The sequence below is a fragment of the Rattus rattus genome, chromosome 11, assembly GCF_011064425.1.
Source record: "Rattus rattus isolate New Zealand chromosome 11, Rrattus_CSIRO_v1, whole genome shotgun sequence".
Lineage (NCBI taxonomy): Eukaryota > Metazoa > Chordata > Mammalia > Rodentia > Muridae > Rattus > Rattus rattus.
Window position 1 is genome coordinate 16,723,934 of NC_046164.1, and position 22,666 is coordinate 16,746,599.

A 22,666-nucleotide genomic window follows, 5' to 3' on the forward strand; every position below is an offset into this window, starting at 1 on the left:
GACTCAACCAAGTGCCTTTTCAACCAAGTGTCCAGTTGTGATCACAGTGTGATGCGGAGACAGGACCCCAAGGACAGGGCGAGCGAGCAGGGCGAGCTCTCTCCGACGCTTTCTTTAACCCTGGGCTCTCGAGCTTGGCAGAGGACTACCGAGCTACTGCTACGGTCTCCCCGACCGCCTGGCTTTGACAGACCACGCCTCTTGCGCAGGCGCAGAGGGCTTCGGAGTGCGCATGAGCAATTCAAAGCAGCGCGGGAAGAATCGCGCATGCGCGTTTGGCGGGCCGGCTCAGTGGGACGCTCCGGGAGGCAGCGACCGCGGACGTCCTAACTTCCATGAACCGTGAGTTTCTGACAGTTTGTCCCACAGCCGTGGACTGCGAGGGACCGGGGACGAGTTCCTGATCGCGACTTAGATGGTGTCTCCCTGCGAGCATCCCGCGGCGGGAAGAGTTGGGCCTGCGCACTGAGCTTCCCGTTGGCGCTGGCGGACGCTCTGCCCTGCGCGCTCGCCCAGGGCTGCCCATTCATTCATCCTTCCGTTAGCACCTAGCCGCCCTCGGTTGGCTCAAGTCGGGCAGAGGGCCACGGCCTGGCGAGAGACTTCCTCCGGAGCAAACCGCCAACCCTCCCTCGCAGTCCCCGGGGGTCCCAGCCCGCTGTAGCCGGCTCCACCCCGTCCCCGCGGGAGTGCTCGCCGCAGGCCAGTGGCAGCGACGCCTCCCCGGTTGGGACTTGGACATATGGTGCGGGTTTCAGTGTTATCTCCTGAAGGGCAGGTGGTTTGGTGCGTGCCTGCTTGGGTGAGCGACTTCGCCCTTCTCACCGTGTTGTGATTTTCACAGCTGCTGCTCTCGCCTGTGCGCATGACTCGGTAGCCCGCTGCTCTCTGCATCCCAGTGGTGCGTGGTGGAAGCCTCTTTGGGGACTCAGATGGAGGAGCCAATGGCGTTTTCTCCCCTGCGTGGCTGTGACAGGTGTCCGGCTGATGACTCTTTAAAAAAATATGAGCAGAGTGTTAAACTTTCAGGTATGTGTTTAATGCTCCGACTGTACAGTTCTGAAGTCTCACGGGCCGCCAGTCTGCATCTTCTAATTCTTTAAAAACTGGGAGAGAGGAAGGAAGAGACGTAATTAAATTACACCCCCAGAAATAAACAGAAAACCACACACACCGGACTCATAAACTGAGTTGTATGTTTATGTAGGATTTCACATGTCCACGGAATAGCTTGAGGTCTAGATTTAGGATTGGGTCATATTTTAAGAGAGCTGGAATCCAGCCTTGTCCTTTTACAGGATGTTGGTTAGGTCCAAGTATTAGTGGCTTTTTAGGGAAACATGCTTGTCGATGCCAGACTTTTCTTCCAGACTGTGTAAAGCTTGGTTTTAGGAATTGATGGGGAAGGGATTAAGGATCCATAAACAGAATTCACAGGCAGAAACGAATGGAATGCTTGTAGCTGACACAGCACCATGTCCCTGATCTTCACGAAGTGAGATGCAGGTCTACCACAGACTCCAGCTTTAGAAGGCGATTGAAAGTTCCCACATTGTGTACCTTCAGCGGGTTATGGTGGTAAACATCTGTAGACCCAGGTGGAGGTGGAGGATCAGGAGTTCAACCCTGCCTCAGCCCCACCCGAGAAACAGGGTGTCTCTTCCCACGATCTGTGCACAGTGCCCATGTGTAGGTGATCACATAACATGTTTTTAAACAAAATTCCATTTGGCCGTATTCAGTCCTAAAATGTAGCCATCGTCTTGGCCCTAAGAAAATTTAGGCTTTTCCAAAAAGATACTCGTTTTGACTTTTAATTTATGATATGCACGTTATATACCCCCAAAAGCTTTAACCCTGTTTAAAAAAGTGTAACGTCACATATTTTTTACTTCTGGCTAAAACTAAACTGTTCCTTATTGTTAGAACAAGTGCTTTTCCCAACGGTCCTCTTCCTGGTGATGAACAACACTATTACTTCAGAACTTAAAGACTTGGGAGTCCCCTTCCATCTGCCCTTGTGTTCCCCCTGTGTGCAGTCCTCCAGCTCGCTCCATGTTAAAGGCCGTGTATATCGCTGCTTGTCCCGGTCCGTGTCTACCACACGGGCTGGTTCTTTGCGGAAGTACCACTAACTTCCTTAACCTAAACCGTCTGCTCCTGTTACTCTGCGGCTCCCCAACCCGCCTCATGTGCCTTTAGATTAACCTTGAAATACTGCTCTCGCCTGGCTTCCCCTCTCCTTTACCCCGTATTCAGGTTGGCATTGTTCGTTAACTGGAGGGGTCGCATGTGTGGATCTGAGCTAGTTCTAGAGGGATTCTCAAGGAGTACTCCTCTTTCTAATATCTTGAAAATCTGGTGGATTAATAGGGTGAATTTTATGTCCCATTTGACAACTTTTGTAACTTTTATGTAATGTGAACAGGACATTACAAATTTGTGGTAGAACTACAAATTACATAATTTATAAAGCATGCTGAACTTTTATCCATGGGATTCTTTAATGTGATGCTTTTTAAAAATTGATTTTATGTTCCGAGTACACTGTCGTAGTCTTCAGAGTCACCAGAAGAGGGCATCAGCTCCCATTACAGATGGTTGTGAGCCACCCTGCGGTTGCTGGGAACTGAACTCAGGACCTCAGGAAGAGCATCCAGTGCTCCTAACAGCTGAGCCATCTCTCCAGCCCCTAATGTGACTTGCTGTATTGGAAACATAACACTGATGAGGTCTGCATATACTGTACATGAGGTCATGGAACCATCACGTACCTGGACTTTGTCTAACTCCTTATTGAAGTTTTGCTGGGTTTTGGTAGGAGTTTTGGAACTTTTTGTCTATCTTTGCATATGTAGAACCAAAGAAGATTCAGCACACAGTAGGGGCTTGATGGTATTAAATAAATACTTGGTGTAGCAAAGCCCTTTGTTTAGTAGTATTGTTGAGTTTTGTAATATAACAAATTATTCATGATTATTGAAGAAAATTTGGGAAATTTTGAAAGCCAAAGTATTTTCCACTGTCTAGTCCTTTAGTATTGTGTATGTGGGTGTTTATGTCTGTGTGTGTTTGTGTTTGTGTCTGTGGTGTGTGTGTGTGTGTGTGTGTGTGTGTCTGTGTCTGTGTTTGTGTCTGTGTCTATGGAAATAGAACACGCATAAACATGCATGTAGAGGCCAGAGGACAATCTTGTGTATCATTTCTCAAGTACTGCCCACCATTCTGGTTCTTTAAACAGGGTCTCTTTGGCCTAAAGCGCACCCATTTAGCTAAGCTAGCTGGTAAGTGTGCCCCAAGTGTCTGCTGCTCGGCACTCACTGGATCGCTGGTGTGTGCTCCCATGCCTGATTTTTTACATGGGTTTTGGGATCAGACTCAATTCCCATGCTTTCAAGGCAAGCATTTAACAGCGAAGCCATCTTCCCAGGCCTAGGATACATATTTTAAACACTCGTTGGGATCATAGTCAACTTACTTCTAATGTTGTTTCCCCTCAGTGGTAGGAATTAGATCCAGAGTTTTGTGTTGTTAGGCAAGTACCCCACCACTGAGCAACACCCCCAGCTCCTCTGTATTGTCTTGGAAATGTCTTATGTACTTAACTGCTCCACAGCTCAGTTTAAATGCCATTGCCTAAATACGCTGTCCTTGCCTTTTACAATCATTTTCAGTTCTTCCCTGTTGAAAATGCTTCAGTGCACAAGAACCTGGCATAGGGTTGGGTTGAGTGTTTATTGTTGTTTCAACAAGCATGGCTTTCAAGTTGTATATCCCCAGTTTAAGGACAAACATCTGTTTGATGAAAGAATGAAGTTTAACTTATATGCTGAGTGTCTCCAATGAGGTGTCACACTAGAGGTCTTAACACCCACGTGGTGCCTGTTTCCACAGTGAGTTTCAGGAGCCATCTTGGTTTGTGTGGGACAGATTCAGTTTATACCTCCTGTTACCAAATAATGATTAATGCTCTCTCTTTACTCTTCAGAGTACTCTAGCCTGTATGAAAATATATGATGCCCTAAGTATAGGAAATTTAAGTCAGCGTATAAAGTCCCAAAATAAACACAACATACTCCTATACTATTACTCCATGATGAGACTGAAAACCTTCTCTAAGAGGTACTTACCACATGTCTGTTATAAGCAGGTATTAGAGATAATCAACAATCAGAGCATAAATTAATGTTCTCAAGCTGACTGTAGCCAGAAGTAGTGACACATGCCTTCACACACTACAGATGTAGAGACAGGAGGATCTCTGACTCCAGGACATCCAGGACTGCATAGAGACCCCATTTCAATCCTTTCCCCCACAAAATGTAACTGTCATAGTAAAGGTCACCGTAGTCATACACTTAGCATTGCTGGGTGACAGCTGTGTGTAAAGTGTGTGCATAAGTCATCCTAGTCCTTGGAATACCCAAATGGCGTGGGTGCTGTTTCAACCTTATCTGCAACTCTTATTCTTCTGTGGATGATAGAACAATGCCGGTGCTGTGACTCAGTAGCTGGGAGAGCACTTTACTAGGATGCACAAGGTTTGACTCAACACTACAATAATAATAATAATAATAATAATAATATAATGATAATAGCAGTAATAATGATAATAAATGTATACGTATAGACAGGAAACTTAGATTCACAGAGATGAGTTCCACCCAAGCCAGTAATAACAGGGTGCTATCTATACAGTGGAGCCGAGGTTCCAGTTTAGTCTCCATCCCCCGCGTTGTATTAAATTGCCTCCAGTATTGAAACTGTGGGAGGTGAGGTCATTGTAGTGGGAAGTCCCTGCCCTGGATCTTCTGGACCCTCCTGATCCCTGCGTCTTTCATCCCTCCTCTCTATGTGAACCTTTCCATAGCACGTTCTCTGCTTTGCCTGTTTATGACTAGATTGTATTTTGTTAGCTTTTCAGTGTCTGTGCAGACATCATTCCTTCTTTCTTTAATTTGTTCCACATTGAAATGCAACCCATCTTGTCACCACTGGGATAATACCCTCTGAAGGCTTGCTGTCACCTCAGAGGCATTTCTTTGCCCCACCCCTTATCCCTTGTACCTGGTCGTATATGCACTTGCACCCTTCATACAGCTTTGAGAGTGAGAGCACCCCCTCTTCCCCACATTTGGCTCCTGGAGAAGCCCACTGAGCATCTCTACCTCCAGGTGAGATAATACTTTGTGGCTAGGCAGCCACTGGGCAGAAACTGCCCATTTCATCTACAGACAATACCGTCCAAAAAGGGACACTTTATGCAGAATAGTTGACTGATAATCTGGGCAGACCGAGTCAGAATTATCAGCCCTTTGAGGTTTCTACATTTCCAGAGTTGTCAGTTAATTTTGGGCCAGAAGGCTGAAGACACTCACACATGTTGCTAACAGAGGACTATGCTAGTGAAGATTTGTCTTTACAACCTCTCAGTTCTAAAGCTGTGTTAGGCTTCCTGTGTTTATAGATATTTGGTCATTTTAAGATTTCTGACGGGGTTGATGACTGATTATAGTCTTGTAGCCTATCAGACTGTTTAACTTTGAAAATACATGTTTTATTAGATAGGTATCAGATAGTATACAAGCTAGCCAGGATATAACATAGATTTTAAGCCTTTCTTAAGCTGAAATAGATAACTAAATGTTCTGTTTAACTGATAAAATTGGTGGACTGGGTGTTAAGTGTATTTTATATTTTATAAATTGTAGAATGATAATTATATTTGAGGGGGAAAGGCCTTTTAACTGGACAAAAAGGGTGAAATCTAGGAAGATGTCATTATGCAGGTGAAGGCAGGTACAAGACAGAACAAGGCCTGTTATTGGACGAGAAGGAAGGATGGGTGGGAGAAAAGTTTTAGAGAGGAGGAGGAGATTGGAGTGAGGGAGGAGTACAGCCAAGAGAACATGGAGGTGGATGTTAAACTCCTCTCTGCACATTTACAGGTTGTTATGAATATTCTTAAGGGATGGATGTGTACGGGGCTTTTGTATGTCTAGGTGGACAATTATATCTTATCAATTGGATCAGAGGTTATTGTGTTGTGTGTTCTTTCATGTGGCGATTTAATAGAATTCAAGAGAGTGTATGGTGGCTGGAGACACTGGGCCACCATGGAGTTGGGATGTGTATGTCTGGCATGGTGGCAACCTGCCTTGGGAACTGGATGGGTAGAGAGAGGCTGCCAGGCACAGAGAGTAGTCATCAGCAGTGTGATATGGGATGGAGCAGAGCGGGTGAGAGGCTTTGCTCACTGAGATGAAGATATTTACCAGATGTCTTGGGGCACTAAGGTGCCAGACCTAGTGCGGGATAGAAGACACCGTTTATTTCAATTTTACAGCAACACTTCCCCACACTCAGCTCCTGGAGAAATCCCTCTGCACCAGCTTGTTCATTTAGACTCTGATGCTTAAAACGACTTATTTTTAAAGGTAGTGGCTGCAAGAGTACCGGTGAGCATCAGTAGCACCTCTCCGAAGCTGAGCAAATGATTAATTTCTCTGATTAGATGTCCATATCTGAAAAAAAATCCATTTTTTTTTTTGAGAGTCTCACTTTGTGTGTCCCAGTGTCTTAAACTTGGTATTTAGACCAGCCTGCCCTCGAACTCAGAGATGCCTGCCGGTCTTAAGCCCGGTTGGCTCAAGTGCTCTTCCTGCCTGGTCTCCTGAGTGGGTGGGACTGCCACACCGCTTTGAGAAACTTTAGTCTTTTTTGCTTTAAACTTAGCATTTTCATCTTAAAGGCCAGAGATGTACTGACTTAGTGTGTGCCTCCCGTACAGGACGCAGTTGCCCTGTTTAATTTTCCAGCTTTGTATTTTTCCTGCTAGTTAAAATTTTGCAACTTGCGATTTCTTAGCAACTCTATGGAGTTTTGATGTTTATCATTTTGTGGTTAATTGTTTTAAAATATAATCCATGGTTTTATTTTTTAACCTAAGGAATTATAAGCTAGGTCATGGTGTCACGTTCCTATAATAGAACTCAGGAGGCAGAGGTGGGGGATCCTACGCCTTGGCCAGCCTGGGCCGTAAGAAGACCCTGACCCTAACACCAGGAACAGCAAGACCCTGGCTGTACCTCAGCGATTCAGCTGCAAACCCTAACTTCCTTCACAGGTATTAAAAGAGATATTGAGGAGCTTTGTGAAGCCGTACCACAGCTTGTCAGTGTGTTCAAAATTAAGGACAAAATCGGAGAAGGTAAGTTAAAGGTATGTTCCACTATTGTTAAACTGTTAAAACCTTAATAATGTTAGTAACTATGGCAACAGGTTTTCTTCTCTAGACAGAATGGAAGTAGTAAATCTTTAGGATAAATTAGTCCTAACTTAGCATGCATTAAGACACTGAACTGTCTTAATGGAGTCGCCTCTGTTAGCATTTTCAAGCTAACGTGGGTTTTCACCCCATTGCTTCATAGGCACCTTCAGCTCTGTTTATTTGGCCACAGCGCAGCTGCAAGAAGGACGTGAAGAGAAGATTGCGCTGAAACACTTAATTCCCACAAGCCATCCTGTGAGGATTGCGGCCGAGCTTCAGTGTCTGACAGTCGCGGGGTAGGCCTTGACAGGCGTTCAGTGGGACGGGCTGCGTGTGGTTTACATATTTACAGTAGCGGTGATGCGCGTGTGCCTGAATTAGTTTTCAGCTAATCGTTGCTCTCGGCCAGGCTTTGCCCTGTACTTGTGATGCTTAACTTGCTGTCAGTCCTTTTAGAGGGCATTTTTCTTGAGGCCCAGCCTGGCATCCTGTTCTTACTCTGTATTTGTAACCTTCCTTCCTTCCAATACTCAGGCGCGGGTCATGGTCCGGGCTTGTTCTTGGTGTGAAGAACTGTTTGACACCTCAGTTCTGAAGCCTTGTCTCCTGTGTCTTCTTAGGGCAGAGTCCTTTGGCATACGAGTTTCTCTCTGCTAGGTAACTCCTGTCACCCGTGGACATGGTGGCCTGCTCCTGTGCTGACTTGTCCCCTCTTCTAGTCTTCTATTGGTCCTGTGCTCTTTTTAATGACCAGTGCTCTTAGAAGTTACTCAGTGTGCCATTTACAGATTATGATTAGTGATTTTATACATGCAAATCATGTATAATGGTCAAATCAGAGTCACTAGTAATTGTTGTCTATAAAGATGTATCTCTTCTGTGTGTGTCAGTCCTGCGGATGACGTGTATCAGTCAGTTGTGAACTCTGCCACTCCGCTGTAGCGGAGCATGAGGTCTTGTCACTCGTGACCAGCGTATTTCCATGACTGTCTTCCAACCCTGTCTGTGTACTGCACCCATGCATGGATGTGCACATACACTACTTAATTTTAGTCTGCCTTCTCTGGCCAGAAGATGACCATCCCAGTAAATGTTCTTGTCTGCCCGTGTGCAAAAGATACCACCATTTATCTCCTCAGTTGCTCAAGCCAGACATGGATATGTCATATCATCCAGACACGGATGTATCTATCATCCTTCATACATGTATTTATTGTCCTCCACATCTTCATTTTACTCCTAAACGGTGCCTGTCATCAAGTACATAAAAATTTATCCAAATCTGGCTTGCCTCTAATCCCAACAGCTGAGAGGCCAAGGCAGGAGGATTGTATGAGTTTTTAGACCAGACCGAGCTATAGTGAGATTATGGACAAAAAACAAACAGGTAAAACAAACCCAAAATATCTTTTTTTTCCCTGCAAGTTGGTTTCACACTTTGAAAAATGTCATGGTTAATGTGCTTTTAACTGGACAGGATCTGAAATAATCTAGAGACAAGGCTGTGAGGGATTATTTAGATTCTAGATAGTTTCTGAGGCTTTGAGGGATTATCTTGGTTAGGTTATTTGGTGAGAGAAGACCCATTTTAACTGGGCGGGATCATTCCCTGGAGGCGTCCTGGACTATGTAAACAGGAGAAGGTTTCAGCTCCCTGTGTGGATGTGATGTGACCGCTGCCCCAGTGCTGCAGCCTTGATGGAACTGGGCAGCAGAGTAGACGCTTTCTCCTTAGGTTACTTTGTCAGAGTTTTGTTTGGTTTCCATTATGTGAACAGGAAAAGGAAAGGGCTGAGGTCTTCGTGCTTTTAGATGCTTTCTTGTCTGGTTTTCCTACTTTATTGATATCCATGTTCCTTCCTTGTAAAGTCCTTTCTTTTACACATAGGTCCAGCATTTTGAGTAAGATGTATGTCTAGAAGAAACTCCCTGCATATACACCATAACTCCCACCCCCCTTCCCCTCCCACCCCTCATACTTCCCTCCCAGAGCTGAGGACCGAACCCAGGGCCTTGCACTTGCTAGGCAAGTGCTCTACCACTGAGCTAAATCCCCAACCCCTACACCATACTTTTGTGAATTGTCCTGTGTACCCAATCGACACCCTTTCTCCTTTTAGAAAACAGACAGGCAAAAGAAGACCAGGTATGGTGACATACGCCTTTAATCTCAGGAGTTGGGAGTTAGAGACAGACAGATGTCTGAGTTCTAGACCAGACTGGTATACAGTGAGTTCCAGAACAGCCAGAGCTACATTGAGAGACCCTGTCTCAAAAAACAAAATAAACGCACAAAATACACACACACACACACGATCAGAAACCATAGCACACAGGGCAAAGACTATTAAGAACAAAACAGAACAAAACCCAAACAAAACAATGTGTGTCTATAAAAATGAGTGAAGCCTTTGTTGTTGTGCTGTTGTGTTGGCCGTCTGCTCCTGGGTAGGGCCTGCCTTCCCTGTGGTCAGTACCCCGGAGACCTGGTTGGTTGCATGTGGTTAGTATACCTGTGAGACTCCGTTGGGGAAGGCTAATTTCCTTTGCAAGCAGGTGCCAGTTGCAGGAGAGTCTCCTCGTTAGGGGTGGGAGCCCATCTCTTACCCCGCAGTGCTGGGACCCCATCTGGTTTGAACTTGTGTGTGCTGCCCCAGCTTCTGTGAGTTTGTGCATGTTTCAGTATTGTATCTGGAAGAATCTGTTTGCTTGGAGTCATCCATCCCCTCTGGCTCTTAAATTTTCTGCTCTTCCGTATAGCTCTCTGGGCTGACAGAAGTGGTTTGAGGATGTCAGGCTGAGTATTAATAGGTGTAAAATGCTTAGACCAAAGCTTGGCTGGTCATGGAGATGGTCAGGGAGTGTTACTAGGCGTATCGCATCTGCTGATAACTCACTCGTGCTATCTGCAGATATTTCATGTTTGCATTGTTAGAGTAGCCTTGTAGCTGGTGCTATTTTAGTTTGAAAATTTTATCTTTTACATGTCAGTTAAATGCTTATATTCATAAATGTGATTTTGTGTCTTCTAGTAGTGAGTACATGTGCATTGCACAACTAATTCTTTTTAAGGCATAAAGTTACGGTGCGTTCGACCTTCCCTCTAAGGTTCATATGCATTTTCCACCAGGGGGCAGGACAATGTCATGGGAGTGAAGTACTGCTTCAGGAAGAACGACCATGTGGTGATTGCTATGCCCTACCTGGAACATGAGTCTTTTCTGGTAGGTTTTAATCGTTTTTAACTTTAATCAGCTAAATAGTGAAATTGAAACAATTTGTGATGTGGTTCATAACTCTCTTTTAGGACATTTTGAATTCTCTTTCCTTTCAAGAAGTTCGAGAATATATGTTCAACCTTTTCGTAGCTCTGAAGCGGATTCACCAGTTTGGCATTGTTCACCGTGACGTGAAGCCCAGTAACTTTTTATACAATAGACGCCTGAAAAAGTGAGTGCCAAGAGTCCAGGAAGCGCGGGCATCGGGTTCACGCTGCGGAGCCCATCTCTGAGACGCAGTGTTCACAGTGTGTCTGGGGAGAGGGAATGGAATGAAGAAAGTGAGATTGTGTTAGGAACATGATGCGCATCCTGAGAGACGCACTTAGGGGGAAGGAATTGGAGCCCGGCCTGCTTTGACCTTTGACCTTGTTTTTATTTTTGTTTTAATGAGAATGTTGGATCACATAATCCATTTTCTGTGTGAAAACCAAAGTTATTATGTGAGTATTTTTGTTGATTCTATATGGACGCGACTTATAAATATCATACTTAGGTATGGTAAGGATTTAGACGTATTCACTGGCCCTTGTTGTTTAGTTAGAAATTTTCTGCTGTTGCGCCATCTTCCCTGCTACAAGGCAGGGTTCTGTCGTTTGTCTCTGCTGAGTCCTCTTCTGCCTCGTCTTGGTGCAGGCCAGGGAGCAGCAGACAGCACTCGGCTGGTTGGTTCAAGGACACAGCTTTAATGTCCAGTCTTAGCTATTAAGTTCTTGGGAATTTTTAGTTTTTCTTTTTTTAAAGAATATTATACATTCTTAATTGTTCTAGAATAAAGTATAGTTTTGGATGTGATTTGACAACTTTACAATGTTATTAAGATTGAATCTCTCTAGGAGGGTGATAATACTCGATTTGCTTCTAAGGTATGCCTTGGTGGACTTCGGTTTGGCCCAAGGAACCCGTGACACAAAGATAGAGCTGCTCAAGTTTGTCCAGTCTGAAGCTCAGCAGGAAGATTGTTCACGAAACAAATGTCATGGAGTCATTGGACACAAGGGCCCACTGAGTCGCCCAGCACCTAAAAATGTGGATCAGCACATCACCGCAAAAACTTCTGTCAAAAGATCCTATGCAAACGCACAGATTCACATTAAGCAAGGAAAAGACGGAAAGGTTCTACCTTTTACATTTTCAATAAGAACATTTAGGAATGTTTCCCATCAACCAACAGAGGGAGACCTAATACTAGGATAGCACTTAGGGTTAAGAAGCCTTTGCAAACCTACGTTACATGTTTTAGTTGGTTAGTACTGAGTGTTACTGAATCAATATCCTTTGTTTAAACTGAAATGTTCTACTCTATCAGCTTATGGTTTGCAGTTATAGATTACATTATATGATAAAACAAAAATTCATGTTATAGAATTTAAATTAGATGTCTCCCCTCTCTCTTTAAAGAGCATTATTACAGGGGAAATTCTGAAATGTCTGTCTCCATTTTGGCTGTCCAGGAAGATGAAGCGCCTGTGCGGGTGGCCTTAAGAGTTTTTAGTGTCGTGGGTGTGCACTGTGGTGACGTGGTGTGGGTGCTGAGCTTTGCCTAGACTGTGTCTCCTCTCTGTGCCCGAGTGCCTGGGATGTCTTTAGTCTTTCAAAACTGTGGCAGAGGACAGCTGGCAGAAAGTGTTACAGATCTAACCCTTAACTCTCCTTGTCTCTGTTGGTATTGTAGGAGGGGTCTGTAGGCCTTTCTGTCCAGCGCTCTGTTTTTGGAGAAAGAAATTTCAATATACACAGCTCCATTTCACATGAGAGCCCTGCAGAGAAAGTAAGTAATGTAGCTTCCTAGCCCAGCTGTCCGTCAGCCGCACGGACCGCTCAGTCGGCGAGTCCGCTGGGGGTAGCGCCTGTTTGGCTTTGGCAGAGGTACTGCTACTTCACGCGTTTACTCAGAATTCGGTCTTCAGTCTTTCACGGACTCCTTTGGGTGGAGTTTTTTATTTTGATTATCTATCACCATTCTTTCTCTAGAGAACAGTCAGAACAAGGTTGGGCTTCACCACGTGAGCTCCCAGGCCTCCCAGTTCCCACAGTCAGTGCCCTCAGGTCGGATGGTTTCCAGTTGGTGTAGGCACCTGTGATGAGCAGCAGGCTGTGTAGGCGGTGTAACTGCAGGCGACGGTTGTGACATGGAGTCAGACCTCAGTGATTAGTAACTGTTAGTACTGGTACAGTGTTTTCCTGCTGTATCGGGAAGTGTTCTACTACAGTGTTAAATGTTTGCCAAGATAATAGTAATTTTTAATATTATTTGTCAGAAAACCCAAAAAAGTTTTTACATTTTTTTTTTTTTTTTGAGACACAGGGTTTTTTTTTACATAGCTTAAACTGTCATCAAACTTGGAATCCTCCTGCCTCAGCCTCCCTAGTTGTGCTGTTATTAACGTGTAGAACCATGTTCAGTGGCCTTAAAATGTGTTTAGACTTGCAATCTGGTAGTACCCTCAGCAGTTCTGAGTGAAGCTCATGCTTCCGACGCTGCTTGTAATGTGCTCACACTGGAAGGCATTGTGTTGAGTGTCACAACTTCTTTTGTAGCTCATCAAGCAATCGAAGACTGTGGACATAATGTCAAGAAAGCTAGCAACAAAAAAGATGGCCGTTTCTACAAAGGCTGTGAATAGCTCGATGAGGGACTCTGCCAGGTCCTGCCCAGCTGCCCTCACGTGCGACTGCTATGGAACAGATAGAGTGTGCAGCGTTTGCCTGTCGAGGTAACATGCTCCTGCCATGCTGGAGAGTCACAGCAAATGACTGGGATACTGGTTTATGAGTGAGAGGGAGTGACAGGGGCCCTGGTCACGGCAGTGCAGTGAGCAGACAGCTTGGCATGCACTCACTGGGCGAAACCACTTTCTCTGGAAATCACAGTTGCTGAGTGCAGCTGAATGGGTAGAGCCCCTGGAGACCTTTGTTTGCAGATGGCATTGTTTCTGCCCTCTCCACCCTGCCTGCACTTAGTAACCAGGACAAGGATGTGTCTCTTCAGACGTTGTTTTCACAGATCTTTCCTGATTAACTAAAATCTACACGTGAATGAGTATATCAGTAACTCAGGACTCCAAACAAGAGTTTTTATATGAATTCCTGTCAAGTTATATTTTTCTATTATGTTTTTTATTATGTGCCATCTGTTTTTATACTTGGAAATTGTGTTGAAATCTGTCTGGGACAAGGCCAGGGCATAAGGATTAGGCCAGGGTGTGGAGGTTGGGGAATAAATGTTTATCACATTAAGTTTTCATTGCTTATAGGAATTTTATTTATACTGCTACCAGGACAGGATTTTGTGTGAACTAAATTAATAGCTTACATAGGGATTTTTGTTCTCTCTCTCTCCCTCTCTCTCTCTCTCTCTCTCTCTGTGTGTGTGTGTGTGTGTGTGTGAAACAGGATCTCTAAGTAGCCCTGGCTGTCCCAGAACTATTTATGTAGGCGAGGCTAGCCTCTGTCTTCCAAGTCCAACTTCAGCATAACTGGCTGTCTTATTTCTTCCTCTTAAGGCGGCAGCAGGTTGCCCCTAGGGCAGGCACACCAGGATTCAGAGCGCCAGAGGTCCTGACAAAGTGTCCTGACCAGACTACAGGTACAGAGCTGGAGAAGGGCCCTGCTCTCACCCTACGGAGGGCTTCTCAGACGATGTGTTTCTTTATGCAACTTCTGATCTTAATGCTGCTTTTTACAAATAACCCCCACCCCACTCCACCCTATAGATTATATTTGTTCAGACTATCTGAAAGATAATTTCACAAGAGAATTCTTGCTGTCAGCTGTCAGGGACACTGTATATTCAGTCTTTTTCTTTTTTCTTTTAGTTTTTGGTTGGGGTTAGAATCGCAGTGCTCATCTGTTTACTTAGTACTTTGGAAATTCTCTGTGGTATAGGTGAAGTTTTTCTTTTTCCTTTTTTTTTCTTCCATGAAAATAATATAATAGCAGTTAACAGATTTTGAAAAGGGTAAAAAGTTACTAGAGTCCAAAAAGCCATAGAGCCTAGAGGACTCTGAGTTAAACGAGCAGCGACTCCTGCGGGTCCTTGGCTCCACTGTGCACCTGCCTTGCTGTCATGCTGTAGAATGAGCACAGCTGTCCCCATTCTCGTTAGGACACACATGCTCATGAGCACAAAGTGACCTGTCAAATGTGCTGACGCTCTTAGGGCATTGAGGAGCGTCTGTCACCCCAAGGGTTATGAAAAGAAGGTCGAGCGATAGAAAAGACACCTGAGGAAATCCTATCCAGTCGGAGATTGGCATTGAGAGCCTCAAGAAGCAGCATCTCTGAGGGGGAAGCCATGAGTAGTGTTGTTAGTACGAAAGGGAGTCAGGAGACGTTAGATGTGTACCGAGTGACTGCTGGGACTGTTTGCCACAGATGCTCTTCAGGGGGAGACAGAATGGCTGTGTTCTAGAAGGCCAGTGCAGGGAGAATAGATTCTGCAGGCTAGTGTCCTGCCGGGGTCCGGCTGAGGTGAGGAGGGCCTGGGTGCACACGTTTGTAATAAGAATGAAAATGAAGGTGAGCAGATGACAGACAAGCCGAGAAGGTGCTGCGTGTTGACACTCATGTTGAGCTGAAGGGAAAGCTCTCAGAATGCTCACAGTACTGGCTTGAGGGACATGGGCGTGTGCCCAGAAACAAGACAGGATGACCAAGAGCCTGGTTACAGCAAAGGTAGCACTGCACTGAGTCGTGGCTGGGTTGAGATCTGTAGCACATCCAGATGGAATGTCCTACAGAGCAAGAGGTCAGTGTGGAGCCCAGGGAAGGAGCTGGGGTAGAAACACGGTCTAGCATGGGTAAAGGAGGGAAGTAGATGGGAGAATACATGACGAAGAGATTGGACTCTGAGGAGCCTCAGCTCTGACTGAGCAGACAGTGATTCAAATGAAACTAAGAGAGGGCAGTGCTGAGTGGCCAGGAGAACTCCAATCACATAACACTAGGGTGTTAGGAGATAGGTCAGGTCAGCCTGGCCTTGTTTCTGCTCAGGTGCTAGGGCTCAAAGCCAGGCTTGTAGCTGTGCTGGTGTCAATGCTCAGTGTGTCTCACTGAATAGAAGATATGTATCAACCAAGTCACCATCTTGAAAAGCATCCAGACTTCTTCACATATAGCTCTTGTTGAATTTCCTTTGACCCTATAAAGTGTACATTTACTTTCAGTTCTCTAATGATGAGCTATTTCTAATCCAGCAGCGTGCTCAAGAGAGAAAACTGCTCTGCAGAAAGAGTATTGAGCTAGGCTTGTGGTCGCACTTTTGAGGCTCCCAAGAAACTTCAGTATCTATTCCATAAGTGTTTGAGGGAGTTCTGATGGATTGAGCCTGGGTGTCTTAACTTGGGCTTCTCAGATGCTGTTAGCTCTCAGTCAAGTCCTGCAGCTACTGGTTTAGGTGATCATACATTGAGAACTTCGGGCTAGTTTTTAAAGTATGTTTTCTGTCACAGCGATTGACATGTGGTCTGCAGGTGTCATATTCCTTTCCTTGCTCAGTGGGCGGTACCCGTTTTACAAGGCCAGCGATGACTTAACTGCTTTGGCCCAAATCATGACAATTCGAGGATCCAGGGAAACTATCCAGGCTGCTAAAGCTTTTGGTAAGTTTTAAATCCTAGAACAAGCAGATGCTTTTGATTGTCGCCTATAAATTGCTAAATAAATGTTACAAAATTCCCCTCACAAGTAAGCTTACTCAGTATTCATAAGTCATGTACCCTTAGGAAATCATTCACTTGCTTGAAAACGGTTACTTTGTTTAAACAGTTATTGTTTACAGTAGAGTGCCGTGTGCCAGCACACACAGCACTAGTGACTGGTGTGTAAGAGTAGACAGTCTGTACACTACAGAGTGCTGTGTGTGTGCACTAGTGTTTAAGGCTGAACTTTACATTCCTTTTTCTTTGTCAGCTTTGTAATCTGTGTCTTCCATTGTAATTAGCTTTTATTCTGTACATTTTTATAGTAAGTTTAAGTCTGTTGTATATTAAGCATTGTACTTGGCCCTGAAGTAAGGATTCTGTGCAGGAAGGTAACAGAAATGTGTATTACTAGCCCTTGGTGTCTGTGTGGTCAGGGTGGCCGAGAAGAAATATCACGGCATACTGTCATGTGTGCACACATGCATGCACACATGACAAGGAATTTCTTTAGTTTTGAGACAGGGTCTCACTGTACCTGTGGCCCATCTGGAGCACACAGGGCTCCTCCTGCCTTTCTCTGCAGTGCCTGTATTGCAGATGTGTGAACCACACTCAGCTCATGAGCATAAATATTAGCACCACAGGTTAAGACTGCAGCGGCACAGTCTACAGGGTGCCTGAGAGTCACTTCAGCCTCGCTCTGGTAGCCCAAACTCAAATGACCACGATGTGTGTGTCTGTTCTCCAGGTAGCATTACAGTTGCTACTTCCCAAAGGTTTGGGTGTGCTTCAGTCAGTGGGTGGTGTGGACGGACTCTCAGTTGGCCTACCCCAGCAGTAACTAAGCCACTGCGTGTCCAGCCCCAGAGCCAGTAGTTCTTAAGCAGGAATACATATCAGAAGTAACTAATGAGTGTTAAGAACTGCATATATCGGCCCCTACCCTACTCACTCATGGAAAATACAATGTAGAAAATGGGAATACTTGTTAGGACTCCTTGTGCTTAGAATGGCTGTGAAATGCCCTTGCTTTGGAGCTCCAAGGTCTGATGTCAGGACCCTGTGTGCAGACTTCAGGAGAGGCTCATAACCAGTATGTGTGGGCAGCACTGACTGCAGTGTGTGCCTGTTACCTAGTGTAAGCGCTTTGTTTGAGGTTAATAGGCTGAATGATGCACGCAGGGGAGGTGTGACATAGGTGTCTTGAAATTAGTATCCCATCTCAAAGAATGCAGCATGCTTACATATGTTCTCAAAGAATGTAGCATGCTTACATATGTTCTCAAAGAATGCAGCATGCTCACATATGTTCTCAAACAATGCAGCATGCTCACATATGTTCTCAAAGAATGCAGCATGCTTACATATGTTCTCAAAGAATGTAGCATGCTCACATATGTTCTCAAAGAATGCAGCATGCTTACATATGTTCTCAAAGAATGCAGCATGCTTACATATGTTCTCAAAGAATGCAGCATGCTCACATATGTTCTCAAAGAATACAGCATGCTCACATATGTTCTCAAAGAATGTAGCATGCTTACATATGTTCTCAAAGAATGCAGCATGCTCACATATGTTCTCAAAGAATACAGCATGCTCACATATGTTCTCAAAGAATGTAGCATGCTTACACATGTTCTCAAAGAATGTAGCATGCTTACATATGTTCTCAAAGAATGCAGCATGCTCACATATGTTCTCAAAGAATGCAGCATGCTTACATATGTTCTCAAAGAATGTAGCATGCTCACATGTGTTCTCAAAGAATGTAGCATGCTTACACATGTTCACAAAGAATGTAGCATGCTTACATATGTTCTCAAAGAATGCAGCATGCTCACATATGTTCTCAAAGAATGCAGCATGCTTACATATGTTCTCAAAGAATGTAGCATGCTCACATGTGTTCTCAAAGAATACAGCATGCTTACATATGTTCTCAAAGAATACAGCATGCTCACATATGTTCTCAGCCACCTACAACTCCCCACCTCCCAGTTAACAGCTTTAAGTTAGAGCTGAAATAACTGCCTTACACAACACATCCTCGCCAAATGTGTTCGCTAAGTTGTTCCCTCAAAACTTTAAATGCACTCTTGGTCAAGTGCTAAAATTCCTGTGTATATATGGCCTGGGACTTGCAGAACTTTGTCTCTTGATGTCAGAGCAGGCTAATAAATTAAGGGATAAACTGTACTGCTGTCATCCTCTGGCTAGAACTTCCTAGCAAAAAAGAAGAGAGAGTTCTCAAAGTAAAAGTGGATTGATCTGCACCCTCGTGACTTAGTTTGTCTTTGTTTGTCTCCGTTGCTTTCTCCGGTCCTGCCCACCTCTCTCTTTCCCATCTGGTAATTATAATAGAAAACGTGAAGACAGCTTTTATTACTCAGATTACTTTATTGGCATGCTGCATGTTCCTTCAAGGAATCTATGTATGCAGCTCACTGTTTAAGCCACATGTCTAATAGGAAAGTATAGAGTATATGATTGCCTGTATATAAGGAAGTATACAGTATATGATTACCTGCATAGAGGGAAGTATACAGTATATGATTACCTGTATATAAGGACGTATACCCTATATGATTACCTGCATATAGGGAAGTATACAGTATATGATTACCTGTATATAAGGACGTATACCCTATATGATTACCTGCATATAAGGAAGTATACCCTATATGATTACCTATATATAGGGAAGTATACAGTATATGATTATCTGTTTCTGTCCTTACTTTGCTCACTTTGATAGAAAGTTGATGTCAGTGATTTTAAAAACACTGTTTTGGGGTTGGGGATTTAGCTCAGTGGTAGAGCGCTTAAGGCCCTGGGTTCGGTCCCCAGCTCTGAAAAAAAGAAAAGAAAAAAAAATAAATAAAAACACTGTTTGTTTGTTTGTTTTTTTTAAGATGTGTGTAGTGTGCCTCTGTGTGCGTGCTTGCGGAGGCCTGAAGTTGCTCAGGAGCCTTCCTCCTTGCTCTCCTTATTCACTGGGGCATAGCTTGCTGATTCGGCTAGGTCGTACAAGCCGGCTTCCTCAGAGGGCCTCCTGTCTCTGCCTTCTGAGCACCATAGTTAAAGCTGTGCTTCCCCACACGCAGCAGGCATTTGTGTAGGCTGCGGGGACTGGAACTCGTCCTCAGATGTAACACGAGCTTTATGCACTGACCTAGCCCAGCCTGACGTTTTTATTTTTGATTGATTCACAACCCTGCCTGGGGTGGGGACCGGACTCTATTTATCATCACAGAGCTAAAATCCTAGTTGAGAAAAGTATTTGCTGCTAGAGTGAATGGTGTTGAACAAGGAAGGAAGGATATGAAGAGGGTTTAGCTCTTATTTAGGACATGTTGTTCTAGAGCAGCATCTAGATTATTCAAGTAAGTAGGGGGTTTTGGGGTTCTAGGACAACAGACATTAACTGCATCTGGGAAATGTATAGGTTTGAAGAGTTCAAAATATCTTAATCTTCAAAGAGCTCACAGACTTATAGGTAAGACAGACATGTTTTATTAGTTATGACAGTGAAAGTAAAGATTCAGTCCTGCTTTTGGAACACAGGCCTCACAAATATCTCAAGAAGCTAGATAGGCACATCCTGCCACGCTGGGGCATCATCCTAAGAGACACGAGCCCCAGGGGTGGCAGGGTGGGAGGAGGAAGGGTGGAGCTGCAGTCAGGTAAAGCCTGGCCAAGCACAGCAGTCCCTGCTCCCCTCCTCTCCCTGCGTGGCTGTCTGGCTTCCTGCTGTGTGGGTCGAGTACAGCTGAGACTGGCACAGGCCCCTCTCATTCTCAGAGACAGTGGAACAATCATGGCACATGGCTGGGCTTACCTGGTTTTCATGAATTGCTTCTGATATATTGAATATTTTCTTTCTTTAAGGCAAATCAATTTTGTGTAGCAAAGAAGTCCCAGCACAAGACTTGAGGACGCTCTGTGAGAGACTACGGGGTCTGGACTCTACCAATCCCAAGTCTGCTGTTGATCCTCCAGGGAATACTTGCCACGACCCTGCTGCTTCAGAGAGCACTGACCATAAAGTGCCCCATGCACCGGCTTCTCCAGCACAGCACTCAGAGGATTCCCTGTATAAAAGGGGCAGCGGCGGCTGTCGGAGACATCCCAGAGACCGAACTGCCAACCCAGAGGGCTGGGACTCGGTACCTGATGAAGCCTATGACCTGCTTGATAAACTTCTGGATCTAAACCCAGCCTCCAGGATAACAGCAGAAGCGGCCTTGGTCCATCCGTTCTTTAAAGATGTGTGCTGATGTGGCTTTCCACTCACTGTTGTCGCCGTGCGGTGTGATGTGGGGTAGATAACCATGGGTTGTTTGTGTCCGAGTCCAGGGTAGAAAGAGTAAGTTGTCAGATTGTAAACAGATTAAGAATTCTGAAGATCCTGGGGGATCCTTAGCAAGATCTTGGAGTGAAACCACCAAGTTGACTCAGTGGCTTAGTGTCCTGGTTTTCCCTGCCTCAGGAGTAACCCACTTAGCCTGATATAGGGGTCCAGGTCAGACAGCTAATAATGCGACAGGGAGAAGTGAGTGAAAACAGTTTCCAAGGCAGTGTGTGCTCTACACCGTGTGCACGTGGGAATTGGCTGTTGGTGGCGGACAGGTGCACAAGTGAACAATTATTGCAGAAATGTTTGTCACTGCCTAACATAGTCATTGTAAATTACACGGTGCTTATTACAGAGTTTCTGGGTGCTTCACTAAGTGCTACATGTATTTATATGTCTGTCTGTCTGTCCTGCCTGCCTGCCTGCCTGCCTGCCTGCCTGCCTGCCTGCCTGCCAGGAGCATCTGCATTTCTGTTTAAGTTGATTTGGTCAAGAGGAATGGGTCTTAGGTAGTTGAGAAAAAGACACTAAGGGACAAAGCACAAAAGGCTTGGTACAGCAATTTGTGCTTTACTTATGTTCTAAACTCTGTGTCCAGAATAGCGTACCAGGCTTCCCAGGGGTCACAGACTATAGGGAGCGGTCTCTGAGTGTTCACGTTACTGCTGTGAATGTGGGTAAATAAATGTGTCTCATGGATCTATTTGACGTGTATATTTGTGTGTATACATGCTTTGTCTTATGCTGTAATTTTTTAAAACTTGAATGTTTTGGGATATGTATTTAATAATAAAACTTTTAGATTCTTATGTCAGAATCCTCATTTAAAGAATAATAACTTCAGCCAGGCGCACATGGTATGTGTCTATAGTCTGCATGGTACTTGAACCATGGAGCATGGAGAGCCAAAGAAGAGGGGGAAGAGAATAAAATACAGCTTTTTACTTCCTTTTTTTGTTTTGTTTTTTTCCAGCCAGATGTGGTGGTGCACACCTTTATTCTCAGCAGGCAAAGGCAGACCAATCTCTTGAGTTCAAAGCCAGGCTATTGAGGGCTATATTGAGACCTTGTTTATAAATAAATTAAAATTAGTTGGACTCCCCCTGAGACTACTGAGTGGCCCTCCTCCACTTACACAGGACAGTAGCTGCTCAAGCAGAGACCTGGCTGAGCTGAGCTAGGGAGGATGAACACCCACATGTACTGTACACCTGTACACACCGTACACCTGCACACACCGTACACCTGCACACACCGTACACCTGCACACCGTACACACACACTCTACACCCACACACACACTGTATACCCACACACACACTGTATACCCACACACACAGTACACCCACACCGTATACCCCATACACAGTATACACACACTGTACACCCCCACACACACTACACCCACACACACCGTACACCCACACAGCACACCCACACACACCGTATACCAACACACAGTACACCCATACACACCTTATACCCACACCCATACACCCACACATACACCCACACACACTATACCCACACACCGTAACCCACTCCCACCGTACACCCACACACACAGTCTCAGCAATCTTAATGCAGCTACAAGTGTTGACTCAGAAGTTGACTATCAGGAAGAGGGTAAAAGAATTTACCAAAACAGAGCAACAGCCTCGGGAAATTTTAGAATTTGGACTTGTTTTAAGGTCCTTTAGGTCAGGACTTGATTGATATGCAGGAGTTGAAGATAAAGGTAATGTTAACAAAGTTAGTATTATAAGTTGGTTTTCAGGAAATTTTAGTCCCTTTAGAGAATGTTGCATCAGTTTTGGGGAAACGTCCTCACCATGTTAATTGAAATTAATAAGGAATCGGTTTATATCAGTCTCTCTCTCTCTCTCTCTCTCTCTCTCTCTCTCTCTCTCTCTCTCTCTCACACACACACACACACAGGGGTCGAGTAGGAGGAGCCATCAGGTATCTTTCTCAACAGCTTTAACTTCTGTGACAGGGTCTCTCATTGAGCCTTGAGCTCACCAACACAGCTAGGCCACTGGCTGCCCGGCAAGCCCCAGGGATTTGCTTGCCTCTCCCTTCCCAGTACTGACACAACAGATCCCAGTTTTGTATG

At 44.8% G+C, this 22,666-nt stretch overlaps 1 protein-coding gene across 3 annotated transcripts; it reads left to right on the forward strand.

The window, feature by feature from the left end:
* Window positions 1-552: 552 nt before the first annotated feature.
* Window positions 553-20,922, forward strand: Cdc7 (cell division cycle 7). 3 transcript variants are annotated; one of them, XR_004389470.1, is made up of 11 exons: window positions 553-1,029; window positions 7,127-7,210; window positions 7,431-7,566; window positions 10,401-10,494; window positions 10,578-10,720; window positions 11,415-11,664; window positions 12,224-12,319; window positions 13,090-13,265; window positions 14,055-14,137; window positions 16,048-16,151; window positions 20,085-20,325. XR_004389470.1 is itself a non-coding variant. In XM_032916693.1 (11 exons), exons 1-11 carry the CDS (start codon window positions 933-935, stop codon window positions 20,471-20,473), a joined length of 1,698 nt encoding a protein of 565 aa, XP_032772584.1. In that variant the 5' UTR covers window positions 553-932; the 3' UTR covers window positions 20,474-20,922. The 3 variants fall into 3 exon arrangements, 2 of the variants coding, with proteins under 2 accessions (XP_032772584.1, XP_032772585.1); XM_032916693.1 differs by having other exon boundaries at window positions 16,002-16,151; window positions 20,085-20,922; XM_032916694.1 differs by lacking the exon at window positions 553-1,029 and having other exon boundaries at window positions 7,127-7,221; window positions 16,002-16,151; window positions 20,085-20,922.
* Window positions 20,923-22,666: the final 1,744 nt, after the last annotated feature.